General features: G+C 40.7%; 1 protein-coding gene and 1 long non-coding RNA gene across 8 annotated transcripts in view; one reads left to right on the forward strand and one right to left on the reverse strand.

Moving 5' to 3' along the window:
- The window catches only part of LOC127048378 (uncharacterized), a 32,866-nt gene extending 28,330 nt beyond the window's left edge, over positions 1 to 4,536 (forward strand). For all 3 annotated transcript variants that reach the window (XR_007773613.1, XR_007773612.1, XR_007773614.1), the window contains exon 4: positions 3,648 to 4,536. This is a non-coding gene — a long non-coding RNA (uncharacterized LOC127048378). The remainder of the gene's footprint in view (positions 1 to 3,647) is intronic.
- C1QTNF7 (C1q and TNF related 7) overlaps positions 830 to 15,337 on the reverse strand; it is a 100,709-nt gene continuing 86,201 nt past the window's right edge. For 4 of the 5 annotated variants that reach the window (XM_050947969.1, XM_050947970.1, XM_050947971.1 and 1 more), the window contains 2 exons: positions 7,020 to 7,265; positions 830 to 2,233 (listed from right to left, as the gene is read on the reverse strand). In XM_050947969.1, coding sequence (XP_050803926.1) covers positions 1,602 to 2,233; positions 7,020 to 7,257 — 870 coding nt within the window. In that variant the 5' untranslated portion in view covers positions 7,258 to 7,265 and the 3' untranslated portion in view covers positions 830 to 1,601. Of the gene's footprint in view, positions 2,234 to 7,019; positions 7,294 to 15,337 lie in introns of those variants that run through there. The other variant, XM_050947967.1, reaches the window with a different exon arrangement.

The following is a 15,337-nucleotide window of genomic DNA, read 5'->3' on the forward strand; positions in this document are numbered from 1 at the left end:
AACTAGAGTTTATCTTTTAGAAAAACATCTGATCCTATTTTAAAGATGTCTAGTGATGGAGAACCCACCACAACAAGTTGTCCCAATGATTAATTACCCTCACTGTTTAAAAATCAAGCCTTTTTTTTTTAGTCTGAATTTATCTAGCTTCAGTTTTCAGCCATTGGATCTTGTCATGCCTTTGTCTGTTAGATTAAAATGACCTCTACCACCAAAAAATTTCTCCCCACGCAAGTAGTTAAAGACTGTGATCAAGTTACCTCATAACTTTCTCTCTGATAACCTAAACAGGTTTACTTTCTTAAATCTTTCACTTTAATGCAGATTTTCCAAACCTCAAATCATTGAGGCCTTTTTTTGAGTGTTGACACCAGAACTGGACACAGTATTCAAGAAATGGTTTCATCAGCATACAGAAGTACTACAACCTTCCTACTCCTATTTGATATTCCCCTGCTTATACATCTCAAGATCACATTAGCCCTCTTAGTCACAGCATTGCTCTGGGAGCTCATGCTCAGTTGATTATCCATCATGGCCCAAAAGTCCTTTTCAGAGTCACTGCTTTCCAGGAGACAGTTCCCCATCCTGCAAGTGTGACCGACCTTTCCCACCCCCGACTCCCCCAGACTTACGACACTGCATTTGTCTGTATTAAAATGCATACTGTTCAGGTAAGCCCAACTTATCATCAGATCCAAATTGCTCCGTAGAACTATCCTAATAATTATTTTTACTCTACTGATTTCTGTGTCATCTGCACACTTTGCCAGGGATGATTTTATATCTTCTTCCAGATCACTGAAGAAGATATTGAATAACATTGGTAAAGAACAGATCCCTGTGGGACTTCCCTAGAAACACCCACATTGGATAATGATTACCCATTTACAATTACTTTTTGAGTTCACTAAGTTAGTCAGTTTTTAATCCATTTATTGGATACAGACCCTTGGTTCTGGTCTCCTTTTAATGTAATTGAGCCAGATACTCAGCTAGTGTAAATCTGCATGGCTCTGTTCAGAAGTCATCTGGCTCTATACGTCTTTTGTTAGTGTTGGTGTCTGACTGAAGTAAAGTAATGGTCTTTTCAGGGTCCATCACTCTCAAATGGCCATTACTGTACTATTTCATTCTACTTTCTAAATTTCTTATCACATCTCTCTCTCAAATATTTACCTCCCTAGAATGACCAAGGCTGTTAGTGATATCAGGCATTCAATTTTCTTTTAATAACAAATACAAAGTATTCAGAGGTTTAATAAGTCAATACCACTCTATCAGTCACTTCACAACTATATAAAATTTGATGTACATTATCTTAAATTTGTTTAAATATTATTATAAACATAATCTTTAAGAGGATCCGGGTCTGGAGTGACAGTCATTCATTAGCATATTTTTAATTTTGTTATCCCTGCTCTTTGGTAAAATGTCCTGCATAGAGGCTAGAAACCTTCTTCCACATTTGATTTGTGGTCCCATCAATATAAAAATAAAATTCCAGCTCATATCATTATTGTTTTGTCTCCTATACACTCCAAATCAAATCCTGTGTCAGACTGTCTAGTTTGTTTGGAGATGTTTTGACATCTCCCATATCACAGTTCGTCGTCATCAGATAAGGCATCAAGATAATCTGTATCAACATATAAGAGAAATCCAGAAAACAAGCTGTCTGACCAGGTAGGATCTGCAAAGAGACCATTTTGGTCAGTGTAGAAGATCTCAAGCCAAACTTCATCTTCTGCCTGAAGATAGATCACCGTGGATCCAGAAGCTACATCATGGTTTCCTGTGTTAGCGTCAAATGTCTTTATTCGGTATTTCCCATTATGAACCAGCCCAATTGCAAGATGCTTATTTGCTAAGGTGATATCATAAGAGAAGTAATAGATCCCCGGAATGGCACATATAAACTTCCCTGTGGAAGGATTGTAATGCTCACCCTCATTGAAAAGGACTTTATTGAATACGATTGGTAATCTTTCTTCTGGGTAGCTCGTAGTGATGCCAACAGAAAAGGCGGATTTCAGCACTATCCTTCCACACTTACAGATCCCTGGTACACCTTGTTCTCCGCGGTCTCCTTTATCTCCCTTAAGTCCAGGTGGTCCAGCTGGACCCACTTCACCTTTGGCACCAACCAATCCTGTAGGTCCTTTTTTACCAGACTGTCCTGGGTCTCCTTTATCTCCAGTTGTTCCTAAAGGTCCAGTCTTGCCTCTTAAACCTTGAAGAACATTTTATATTATTAATTATTACATATACAATCTCTTTCGTAGGTTGCAAAGCAAATAATTGCATGGACTACTGGATATGTTTGAACATAATGAAACTGGTTTGGTGTAATCCCTGTCAGATTTTTAAAAACACCCCACAGTTAGAATGGAATTTGAGATTTAAAAAACATGTCTATATATTTTCTGTGTGCGCACTGACAATGCATAACATTCATCAGATGTCAAACAAGGGTGGAATGTTATATTGATACTAAGTACCTTAATCTGGCATTTATTTATTTAAAGGTAAAACTCCTATTATTCTTAATGGAAGTTCTGTGTGCAGAACAATGACAAGATATAGCCATAAGAGCTTTAAAATTCTATTAGTAATTTATGTCACTATTGCCGGGAAATAGCTTGTACTTTTTAGACTGGAAGTTCTTTAAAACTTCTAGTTACTGCATGGCAGAGGTCTTGGAGCGCCCTCTAGGGGGGAGTGGAGAAACATCCAAGATGGCATGTCAGGGCCTGGGCCAGCCCCCAGGGAGGGGGAGCTATGGAGGAAGAGGGGGCACCACCCAGCCCCTCCCTGCCCCCAGCTCTGCTCTTGTACCCCCCCAGACACATTGATGGCTCCTGGACCGGTGCCCAGCCCTGTCCTTACTTGGCTCCCCTCCCAGCCCCATGCTAGCCCCCAGTCTCGGCTGCTGGTCACGGCTCTGTTGGGGGTAGGCCAGGAGTGGACCCATATCTGACCATGGGTCCGGCTGCCAGCCTCCACTGCAGACCGGTTGTAACTCCACTCCAGCCCCCACCTCCAGCCTCGGCTCCCTGGCTGCGGCCCCACTTCCTGCCCCCAGACTGACCCCCATTTGGGGCCTTGGCCCCTTTACCCCATGCTACACACACACACACACACACACACACACACACACACACACGCTGTGGCTCCACTTCTGGCTCTAGGGTGGATATGAGGGGGCACAGACAGGAGTAATGGACGGTGAGACCCCCAAAAGTTTGGGACTGGTGCTGTATGGCACAGACATTTGCAAACCAAGTATTAAATAGTATTCTCAACTGAACTCGATCTATTAAACTGTATTTCCTTATGTCTATAATATACTATCCGTATTATACTGTAATAGTTACCTATGTTTTCAAAGATGCATTTATTCCAAGGCCAGAAGGGACTACTGCGATCATCTATTCTGACCCCTTATAGAGAACAGGCCATAAAAACTTCCCTAAAACAATTCCTAAAGCAGATCATTTAGAAAAAACATCCAATTTTAATTTAAAAATTGTCAGTGAGGGAGAATCCACCACAACCCTTGGTAAATTGTTCCAATGGTTAATTACTCTGATTGTTAAAATTGTATGCCTATTTCCAGTCTGAATGTATCTACCTTCAACTTCCAGCCACTGGATCATGTTATACCTTTCTCTGCTAGACTGAAGAGCTCATCATCAAATATTTGTTTCCCATGTAGATACTTAGAGACTGTAATCAAGTCATCCCTTTGTGACGCTGCACTCCATATGTTATGAAAATATATTTAGAAGTGTGAATATAATGTAACTGGAATATGCTTTATGCAAAAGGTCTCTTGTAAGGTATCTTACAAAGCTTATAATCTACTGACTGTGTTCATCCTATTTGCTTGAATGTATCATTCTTGTATCTGAAGCTAGAAATATAAAGTATTACTCTGAAGTCCTAGCGTAACTATGCAAAGTGTGGGCCATTAATGGTGGCTTGAAATCTTGATATCTCTCATTAACTAGGACAATTAGTTGTAAATCACTCTGTTTACATGTAAGCCTTCCTGTACATGTGGGTGCTAGCCAGTGAGTAATGAAGTCTCACAGGACATGTGAACATGTCACATGATACTGGAATCCATCACCTGGTACTTTTCTATTTACAAGGAAGGGTGGAAACCCAGAGAGAGACAAAGGATTCCTGCATTGTGCCAAAGATATAAAAGGGGACGGAACAGAACAAAGTGGGTCCCACTCATGTGAAATCCCCTGCTTTTCACGTAAGATGCCTGCTGGAACTAACAAGAACTGTACCAGGGAAAGGATTGGGCCCAGACTAGGAAGAAGTCTAGTCTGTGAATTAAACTTATTGGAACATCTCTAAGGGTGAGCTTTACCTGTATTCTGTTTCTAAATGTATTAGGCTTAAACTTGCGTGTTTTGTTTTATTTTACTTGGTGTCTTACTTTGTTCTGTCTGTTCTTACTTGAAACCACTTAAATTCTATTTTTTATTCTTAATAAAATCACTTTTGTTTATTATTGAATGCAGTGTAAGTGATTAGTACCTGGGGAAGCAAACAGCTGTGCATCTCTCTCTATGTTATAGAGGGCGGACAGTTTATGAGTTTACCCTATATAAGCTCTATACAGAGTAAAACAGATTTATTTGGGGTTTGGATCCCATTGGGAGCTGGGTGCTGGAGACAGGAGTACCTGCTGAGTGGTTTTCAGTTAAAGCCTGCAGCTTTGGGAACGTGGTTCAGACCCTGGCTCTGTGTTGCAGCAGAGTAGTGTGTCTGGCTCAACAAGACAGGGTTCTGGAGTCCCAAGCTGGCAGGAAAAACAGGCTCAGAGATAATCTCAGCACATCAGGTGACAGTCCCAAGAAGGTCTCTGCGACTGAACCACGTCACACCCTTAACCTTAGTTTAACCTTCTGTTAAACTAAATAGATCTTGTGCTATCAAGTCTATTGCTAGAAGGTATGTTTTTTAAACCCTTTAATCCTTCTGGCTCTTCTCTGCGCCAGAATTTATCAGCATCCTTCTTGCATTGTGGGCACCAGAAGTGGACACAGTATTCCAACAGCACTTACACCAGGGCCAAATATAGAGGTAAAAATAACCTGTTTACTCCTACTCGAGATTCTCCTATTTATGCATCCCACAATCACTTTAGCTCAGGGGTAGGCAACCTATGGCACGTGTGCCAAAGACGGCACATGAGCTGATTTTCAGAGGCATTCACACTGTCTGGGTCCTGGCCACAGGTCCAGAGGGCTCTGCATTTTAATTTAATTTTAAATGAAACTTCTTAAATATTTTAAAAACTTTATTAACTTTACATACAACAATAGTTTAGTTATATATTATAGACTTGTAGAAAGAGACATTTTAACGTTTTTAGAAGGTATTACTGGCACGCAAAACCTTAAATTAGAGTGAATAAATGAAGACTCGGCACACCACTGCTGAAAGGCTGCCGACCCCTGCTTTAGCCCTTTTGGTCACAGCACCTCACTGAGAGCTCACGTTCAACTGATTTTCCACCATGACCCACCAAATCTTTTTCAGAGTCACTGCTTCCTAGAATAGAGTTCTCCATCCTGTAAGTATGGTATACATTCTTTGTTACTAGTTTTACATTTAGCCATATTAAAAACACATAGTTTTCTTGCACACCTTACTAAATGATCTAGATCACTCTGTATCAGTGATCTTTCCTCTTTCTTGTTTACCACTCCCCCAACTTGGGTCACTGCAAACGTTATCAGTGATGATTTTGTTTTCATCCAGCTCATTGATAACAATAGTGTAAGGCCAAGAACCAGTCCCTGTAGGACCCCATTAGAAATATACCTGCTCACTGATGAATTTTTAATCCATTTAAATGTGCGCCTCGTTAATTTTATATTGTTCCATTTTTTAAAATCAAAATCTCATGAGGGATGTCTCCAAAACAAAGGATGACCTCATGTAACAAATAAGAAGCAATGCCATGGCAAATGTGGTGACAAATTTTATATCAAAATTTTAAAAAAATATTGAAAAGCAACAAGCAAATGGGTAATGGTGGGACAGCACTGCAGTAATAAGCAATAATAAGCAAGAAAGGTGTACATTAATGTTGACCATGTCCTTTGGCTGAGTAGGGATGTTTTAGAAACAAACAGGGTAGGGGAGTTTTTAAAAGGGCGTATGCATTTTGAGGAACATGAATTAGACATAAAACTTACTATTTGTAACTATGAAACCTTATTTTTACACACACACATTCTCCTTTCCTCTTATCTTCCACTATTGCTTATTGTGTTGTGTGTTAATTTAGGCCAGGGTATTTCAAACAGTCATGAGTAACTTTTTAAGAGGTGAGTAGACCTCAAAAAATTAAATATGTTAAGATCTGGAAATGCTTAGTTAAGGCACCTAAACAACCTTGACACCATGAGGAAAAAAAATAGAAAAGCTAATGTGTTTTTAAAAGTCAATTTAATCTAATCCAGAACTACGATATTCTTATCTTAATTGCATGGTTATTAAATGGTACCATTTCAGGATGAAGCTAATGTTGCTTGGGTACACTAACTGTATTTATTTTCTTAACTTGTTTGGATTTCTTTTAAGTTTCACCTCAAGTCTGAGTCCTGTGCTTGTAATATTTGTTTTTTGGATAATTACAACATCCCCGTAATGTTTTAACTTTAAGATACTGATAGAACTCTCAACCTTAACTCCACTTTAACACTATCTGTGAATAATAATAATAATAATAATAATAATAATTAATAACAACGTTTCACCCTGGAAATTCAATGTTCTTGTTTTATGGGTTTAAATCTGTTATAATTCATCATTTTTTGTTACATACATAACACCAGTATCTTACATTTATATTTGCTAGTATTTTATGCTCAGGAAGTCATTGATAAATAAAACTTAAAAAAAATACACTAAGTTCCAGGAGAAGGTCCTGGGTTGTTGGTTTCTTTGTTTTGTTTTTTTCATTAGTTAGCACAAATATTCAATACCTGCATTCCCTTTTTCACCCCTTTCTCCTTTCCTGCCATCTCTACCATCTCTTCCTGGAAGACCAATACGCCCATGAGGGCCTGGTGATCCATTAGCTCCGGGGGGACCTGCAGGGCCCGGCAAGCCAGGAATGCTACAAATATATCTCGCGTAGTAATTTTCTCCTTTGAGCTGGCTGTGAAGAGATTGTCCACTTGTATAGATGGCAAAACTTGTAACGTAAAGCAATGCAAACATCCTTGGCTCTGGAAAAAATACATATGTACAGACCATGAATGCATATTTTGTCATTCAAGCCTTCAGCTTGTTTTTAGATTATAGGCATATATAGTTCACACTTTTAAAATCCTAAACATAATATGGATTGAGCCAATGCAGAGCAGCACACTGAACTAGCACTGCTGTGGTGGCCCCACCAGTTTCTGCAGAATTTAAAGATTTCATTTAATTTTCAAGCCTTCTTTTATGTAAAGAAAATCTTCCAAATCTGAATTGATGCAGTGTGTCACACAGACTGCAGACAGATACAAACAATATCCTTAAAAGAAGTGTGAAGTCAGTTGAGAGAATGGGAATTTAGAATTAAATTCTCATGTTTACAGTACAGTTAACTAATACACTGTGATAACTGAGGAAGAATCAGCCAGCTATCCTGGGGTTGTGAGTCAAGTCTGAATAGAATAGACTGTTCACAATTTTCTCCAGTTTGGTTCTGGATGTGATACAAACTGATATACACTGCAGTCTCCCAACATGCTTTCACAAGACTATTCTGTTTTACTAGTTGCCTGTCTTCATGATTAAATAATTGGAGATTTTTAAAGTTGTGCTTTTTGGTTTTATAATATACTATATGATGAAAGAAGAAACAGTTTACAATAGTAACCAGCTGCCATATAACAATGTCCTAAATCAGTGTTACCCATGACTGACTGGCCTGAAATTAGTATGAGTTGTGATTCTGGAAGTAGAGTTGTAATTTTCTATTTCAGTGTCCAGATCAGAGTATTTATGTGGAATTATCCATCTCTGCAGTGCTAATTTACAGCTTACAAGAAAATCAGTCTACTGGTTTCTGGCAAAAAAAGAGGGAAATGGAATGACAGAATCAAATAAATCCATTTATATGCTATCTACGGCTTTATTATAAGGAAATACATACTGAGGCAAATTGCACAAAGAATCAGACTACTTTACCAGAGAAATCCACTTCTCACTCACTTGTCTCCACAATATCTAGGCACGCTGTTGGCCATACTAGTTCGTCATGCAATAATTTGTAAAACCAGAGCCATTTACAGTCCTCTATAATTCGTGAGTTTTCCTTTGGTTTGTAGCAGGCCCAGATCAGCTCAGTTAGGAAAAAAGAGTTTTTCACTGGTTCACCAGATAACTACAAATTTTACTACAGATCATAGTTATTTCATCAAATATAAAATGAAATGGAATGGCAATGGAGAGAGAGAAAGAGAATATGATCAGGTGTTAGTGGAGACTGATAAAAGAACCAAACACATGTTTTTTGAGCAAAAGAGAAATGCTTCAGATCCCTTATGGCTATTGTGTCTCTTGATTGTCATACACAATCCCATATCAAAAATGGCAAGGAAACTATACTAATAACTTTATTGAAATTTGATGGGCACCTACAGTATGGGTCAACAGCCACTGCAGACACAGTAGATCTCTAACAATTAGGTTAACAGATACATGCTTATTGCAAGAGCAATATGTGACAACTGCTGATGGTAATTAGCAACCAACATTTGAGACTTTGGATTAAATTTTGTTCTGATTTATACCACTTGCAGCCCTACTGCAGTTACCAGAATCATACAGGGTCTAAATCATGGGAAAAATGACCCTTTGCATTTAAGAGCACGGTTCACTGAAAATGAGTGGGCTTTCTTTTATGTTTGAGAGCAGCTGGATAAAAAGGAACAACTCCGCTTGTCCAATTCCCAGAGATACATGACCAATGCATCCTCAGCATGTAGAACTAAAGAAGCCCATGAGATGACCAAGTGGTGGCTTTGAGAGTGCATGCACAGCAACTAGATAGTGCAAGGGTGAAAAAAAAAAGCAGTTACAGAATAGCAAATGAGTATTTGGGGAAAGTACAAATAATCGTGTGTGTACTATGTATGTATGCTACTGCTCTGTACTGGATGGAATCAGAACTGGTTAACTGTGCATTAGTGCCTTTACTGTTGACAGCTAATAGAGAGACTCAACTTTAGTTTAAGTGATTGATACTTGTAATTTTGGAAGAAACACAGGATGACTAAAATGTTTGATCACAGCTGTTTCACTAGAATGCTAAAATTGAAACTAGATCCCTGAGCTGTAAGATGCACTTCACTTTTCATATCTGGTATCCCTCTTCCAAGGAACACATATTTGTCAATAATTTAGATTAGGAAATGATGTCAGTGATCTGTGCCAAATAATTTCTCTTTCATCAAGGAAACAAACTTCAGAAGTCCACTCTTCTGCACATCTTCGAAGCCAGAACAAGTGTAACCTTCGGGTGGGCTAGAGTTCACTTCATTTCCTATCTCCAGTACCTTGGGGGGGAGGGGAATCCCCAACTCCTATAGAAAGTAGCTAGAGATCCAGAGTTCAGTCTCTAACGATTTTCAGCAAGGACTGCACAGGGTCAATCTCCCCACATTCAAGTCCCAAAAGGAACTAAAGAAATGAATTTAATTAAACAACTTTATAAAATCTTATGATAAACAAATAATCTAATTTTTACAGCATGACATGGCTATTTTATAATCCACAGACATTACCTTCACAGTTATACATACATATAAATAAAGAAAACAAATTAAAATCTACAGCAATACAGTGAGAAGAAACTGAAAGTTCCCAAAAGCTTAGGTTTTGTTCACCTAACTCAGAGTCTTTGATCACCAAATCTATACAATCTGCTGAGTCTAAAGCAACATCCACTTGCTTGTAGGAATCTCTTCCTCTGCTGAAATCACTGCTAGCCAGTCAACTAACTGATTAACTAATTACTCACTTAAGTGTATAGATTTAAAGAAAACCCTGTTACAAGAAAATACAAAACTGAGACTAGCAAAATAGAAATGACTCTTTCCCCATTATTACATTTAAAGAAAAATTGGTGAATCGAACTAGCTGAGGCAATTTAACTAGAACAGTTTGGCTAAAATCAAAACATTCAAAGCATACAATTAAAATAGAAGTTATTTTTTCCTCCCAGTTTCCCCTTGCTATAATTATCATTGTGCATGCTTCCCTGTTGGAGAGTTAACAATATCACTAACCTGCTGCAAAATCCTTCAGAGTTAGGGACAATAGCCTGCTTCCTGCTCCTGGGCTCAGCTCCTCCCAGCCCGCACAGGGCACATGACAGTTTGTAAAGCAGCTGCCCTGACGCTTGCCCTCATGGAGTGTGACCCCAGCAACAGGGAACCTTTTGGAGCAGACCCAAAACTACCACACCCACTTCCAGAAGCTTCTGGATGTGGAGTGCTTAATCTGCCTAGCAACAATGACCCAGACACAGCTCACACCTACCTTCTCTTAAAGAGATCTCTCCCTGTTAGGCATATCGGTTACACAAGCACTCACTGTTTCTGATAATGGGAGTGATATGAATGCAATTCTCCTAATTTCAACAAGTAACTTTTCAATATGTGCGTTGTTTATTATGTTATGGTTCTGGAGCCAGATCCACTAAGTAGCGCTAGAGAGCGAGACTAAGTATTTGCTGGTGGGTACAGTGTGCTCTGAAAGAATGAGACATATTTTCATCAGTTCTAAAATATGATAATTAGTGCACTGCTTTTGGAAATAAAAGTAGCAGACTTACCTTTCCCATCACCATTAGAATCCTAGTATTACCATCATCCCCACACTGTGTGCAATGCCTAGAGATCATCTGGGCCTTGTAGCATTATATATTATAAAATAAAGCTGTTCCAATCCTAACATTTTTTACAAACTATTAAAATTACAGACCTGACTTTAAGAGATCCCCCTCAGATCACTTTTGCACTACCCTAACATGCAGAGCTCTGGATCTTCATTTAAGGCCTGATCCGAAAGACTCTTTTCATCAGCTTCAATGGGCTTTCTTTGCATCAAGCCTTCAGAAATAATCTCGCTACATACTGTATTTTCATTATAGTCAACTAATATTATTTTAACTTTTTAGGATCAGAATAGTAAGAATTGTAGCAAACTTCCCTAATGTGAGTTTGTTCTGCAGGTGATGTGATCCTCCTCCCTTGCCCAGTTGAAGAGAGCTTAATGCTAAAATGCACCAATTATCACTGATTTAAAAGAAAAATTTCCATTTGAGATTTATCCTGAATCTCTTGAAAATAAAGGTTGTATTATTAGACACAGGTTATTCTGGCTAATACCCTAATTTTGCCCTCCCTAGCCTTTTTAGTTTAATTCCAGAGTATACACACATTTAAGGAGGTAAAATACTTCTGACCTCTCTTGTTTTTAAATTGTGTGTGCAGAGAAAGCACAGATGATAATAACTAACATCTGAGGCTCCATATAATCTGGAGCCCTGACTTCTGTAGCTTAACTGCTGAATTTTATAACATTACATAGTGGCTCTTAGTTAAATAAATAATCCAAACAGTCCAGCATTTTGTAGGTTATTTATTTGTATGTTGATTCCAATGCAAATCTTAATTATGAAATATTTTTCAATGTATTGTTGTGGTTACAACCTTGTTGAAACTGATGGGTATGAATGTGCTCTTAATTTAAGATAGCTGTAAGAGATGTTTAAGGAGCCTGACCTAAAAAAAGCCACAATGGAGTCTGCTCAGAAACTAGCACCATGTGGGCAGAGGTTTTTGACTAGGTATTGTTTGTTTGGGGTTGTGTGTGTGAGGGTAAAAGAAGATGGAGGGCAGACATAAATTGAGAGATTATAATAGATTCCTTCATGGGCTGAGGGCCAAAAGATTAGCACACTTAGTGCCCCCTCCTGGTGGGTCACTCTTACAGTCCTGGTCATCCTCTACTCAGCACAGGTCTACACTTAAAATCAGAGGCAGATTTACAATGAAACACACAGTGCCCTGGCATGGGGCCCCCACAACTACAGGGGGCCCTAGGGCTGGGCAGCCTAGCACCATCCAGCACCCCCTGCAGGGGAGATTGCTGCAGGAGCAGAAGCTGTGGGGAAGAGCAGGGAGGGAGCCATTTAAGAGCCGTGCTGGAGGCGTAGCGTGTGGTGTGCTCTCCCAGCTGGTTAGCTGGGCTTCTGCTGGCTCCCAGGACTCCTGCAGCAAGCTGGCTCTGGTGGCCCCGCATGCCACAGCAGGCAGCCAGTTGAGGCAGGCAGGTGAGGGGCCGGCTGGGGGTGTGCTGTAGGGGAGGCGTGCATGATCCCCTGGTAGGGCATCCATCCGCGCCTGTACTGCTGCCCTGCTTCTCTGGATACTGGGAAGCATAGGTGCAGTCCCTGGCATGCACTGCTGCTGACAGCCCCTGGACTCCTGCACCCCTCATCCCCATCCTCGCCCTGAGCACCAAACGGGAGCTCCTGCACCCCCCATCCCCACCTGCACCCCTTGCACCAAACAGAAGCCGCCCCAGGTAAGCCCTCCATACCCCAACCATCTGCCCCAGCCCTGAGCTCTCTCCCACACGCTAACCCCCAGCTGGCTCCTGCACCTTATCTCCCTCCCAGACCCCACGCCCAAACTCCCAGCAGGCTCCCACATCCTAACTCCCTCCCAGCCTCCACACATCAACCCTGAACTCCCACCCACATCCTAACTCCCTCCCAGCCCCCACACCCAACCCTGAGCCCCCTCCCACATCCTAACTCCTGGCCAGACCTCACACCCCAATATTTTTTACATTTTTTTTATAAAGTGCTCTTATCCAAAGCACATTACAATAGTTAGTTAACAGTACAAACAATATTTGGAAAGATCATTATGTGGTCTGCCGAGACCCTTAGCAATTTTCATGTGGTCTGTGGAAAAAAGTTAGACTACAAAAACAATCAAGATACCTCACTTTATTTTCATGTACTTCCTATTACTTATAATATGAAACGAGGATGAAGAAAAAAAGAATGAAAAACAGAGATGTGGGAGATAAGAGAGAATGTTCTTTTTCTTGGCTGGGTCCGAGAAGGGGCCCCAAAAATGAAGCTGAGCAGAAGGCCCCACTAACTCTAAATCTGCCACTGCTTAAAATGCTGCAGTGGTGCAGCTGTAGCATTTCAGTGAAGACACTATCAACACCACAGGAGAACGTCTCTGGTTGGCACAGTTAATCCACCTCTGCAAGAGGCAGTAGCTATGTTGCTCGGAGAAGCCCTCCTGTTGACATAGCACTGTCTACACCAGGAGTTAGGGTAGTATAACCATGCTGCTCGGGGAGTGGATGCAGTTATACATATGTAAATTTATATTGTAGACCTGGCCTCAGAGGCATAGTGATGAGTATAGGTGGTTTGAGCCCCTCCTGTAGTGGGAGCAGTGGTAAAGGAGCCACTCCACCAGGCTCTGACATAGGGCCCTAGGAGGGACAGTGTCCAGGCTCCAAAAGTGCCCTCTGAGTTACCCTTCCTGGGTCAGCTCCTACCGCTGCTTTCCTCTCTCAGCTTCCAGCCCCAGATAAGGTGAGAAGAAAAAGAAAAGGTAACCAAATCATCACCCCAATCAGACTCAGCATATAGTCCTATTCTCTCAAAGAGGCTTCTCCAGCCCCTTTGTCAGGAGCCTTCAGTCCTCCTCCCCTGCCTGGCACCTTTTGAGCTGGGTTGCTCCCTTTTCAAACCCTTCTCCAGCTGAAGCATGGTCTGAAGGGGTAGGACTACTGGGCCCAATAGTGTCCTTTAACCCCTTTCATCCCAGTGTGGCGTCTGTATACCCCATCATACAGACACAAGAACAGACAAACAAGCAAGACTTAGAGACGGACAGTTTGGACAAGCATGGTGTATGACCCTCGAAGAATCTAGAGAGGGGGCTTCTGAGTCTCATGCTGGCTGAAGAGGCTTGAGTTGTAAGCAAAGAAATTCTCTACTTTTGGCTTTGGTTCCTCCTGCATTTGGAGAAGCAGGACTTTGTACATTCCTAGTAAATAACAGGACTGCATCCAAGAAAATACCAGACTCTGTTGTCAATCTCTCTTCTCAGCTGGAACACCCTCAGGGTCCTGAACACTGACTATTCACTCAGGTCAAAGGGGATTAACAGTATTTTACATTGCCGACAAATTGTGTGTGTCACAAAATTTTTGCATAGGCATTGCTGTTCTCCATTATAGAATATGTTGGAATAGAAAATTGGATGTTTGGACAAGATGCAGTTGAGGATTCTGGCAGTTTAGCATTCTAGCTTTCAAGAGACAGCAGAAGTGTAATGATCTCTATCTGGGCATGCACTGACAATTGAACCAGGGATCTACACTGCTGAAAGCATAAGACTCCAGAGCAGGAGTCCTATATAGCTATAGGATCCAGACTCAGAGCAGGGCACTGTAACAGACTTGCATGCTCTATGGATCAGGCACAGTGGGATATGTGCAAAACACACAGAACAGTAGATTATAGAAGCTTTGCATTTTCTCTTCACTTCCTTCTTGTGTAATAAGGGGAGACGTGACCTGAAACTTTTTGGATAGAATGAACTTTTGTTTTTCACTCCAATAATGCCCCACTATCCCCAAAGATATCTGCCACTGAAGACAACAGATAAGCACAGTGGATGAATTTTTCTGAGAAAGTGATCCGTAATGGTACAGTTAACAATGTTGACATTTAAACTCTCATCCCATGCTTCAATACACTTTAAAAAAAATGAAAGTATATTCTGCAGCCAGATTCCATGACTTGAGGTTGATTCTGTGTCCAATTCCATGGCCATGGACACATGGAAAACATGGGACATAAAATCAATTTGCCCATGGGTTCACTGTGCGTGGTTTGAGGACCATCAAGGTGGGGTTCATTTTAGTTTTCAGTCTCTGGCTCCAAACAGTCTGGCTCTTTCTGGTCCCATCTATTTTGCTAAAACCTGCCCTACAAGCTGTTCTGGATCTCTGTTGTGAGCTAGGCTGACTCTCTATGTTGGCCTGGATAGCCACAGTGTATTTGTAATATTTGGGCTGGCACACATGGACAGATATTTTGCTGCCAACACATACAAAAAATTAAATCATGCTGTTGATATTGTCTTTTTGTGCCTTTTTGTTCCTGATACAAAAAAGCTCAGAATCTAGGACAGTCACTCATGCAATTTGCAGCAGCCTCGTGGGAAAAATGAAAGTGGCTTACAAAAAAGAATGATCA

Source organism: Gopherus flavomarginatus, chromosome 3 (genome assembly GCF_025201925.1).
Source record: "Gopherus flavomarginatus isolate rGopFla2 chromosome 3, rGopFla2.mat.asm, whole genome shotgun sequence".
NCBI classification, from domain to species: domain Eukaryota; kingdom Metazoa; phylum Chordata; order Testudines; family Testudinidae; genus Gopherus; species Gopherus flavomarginatus.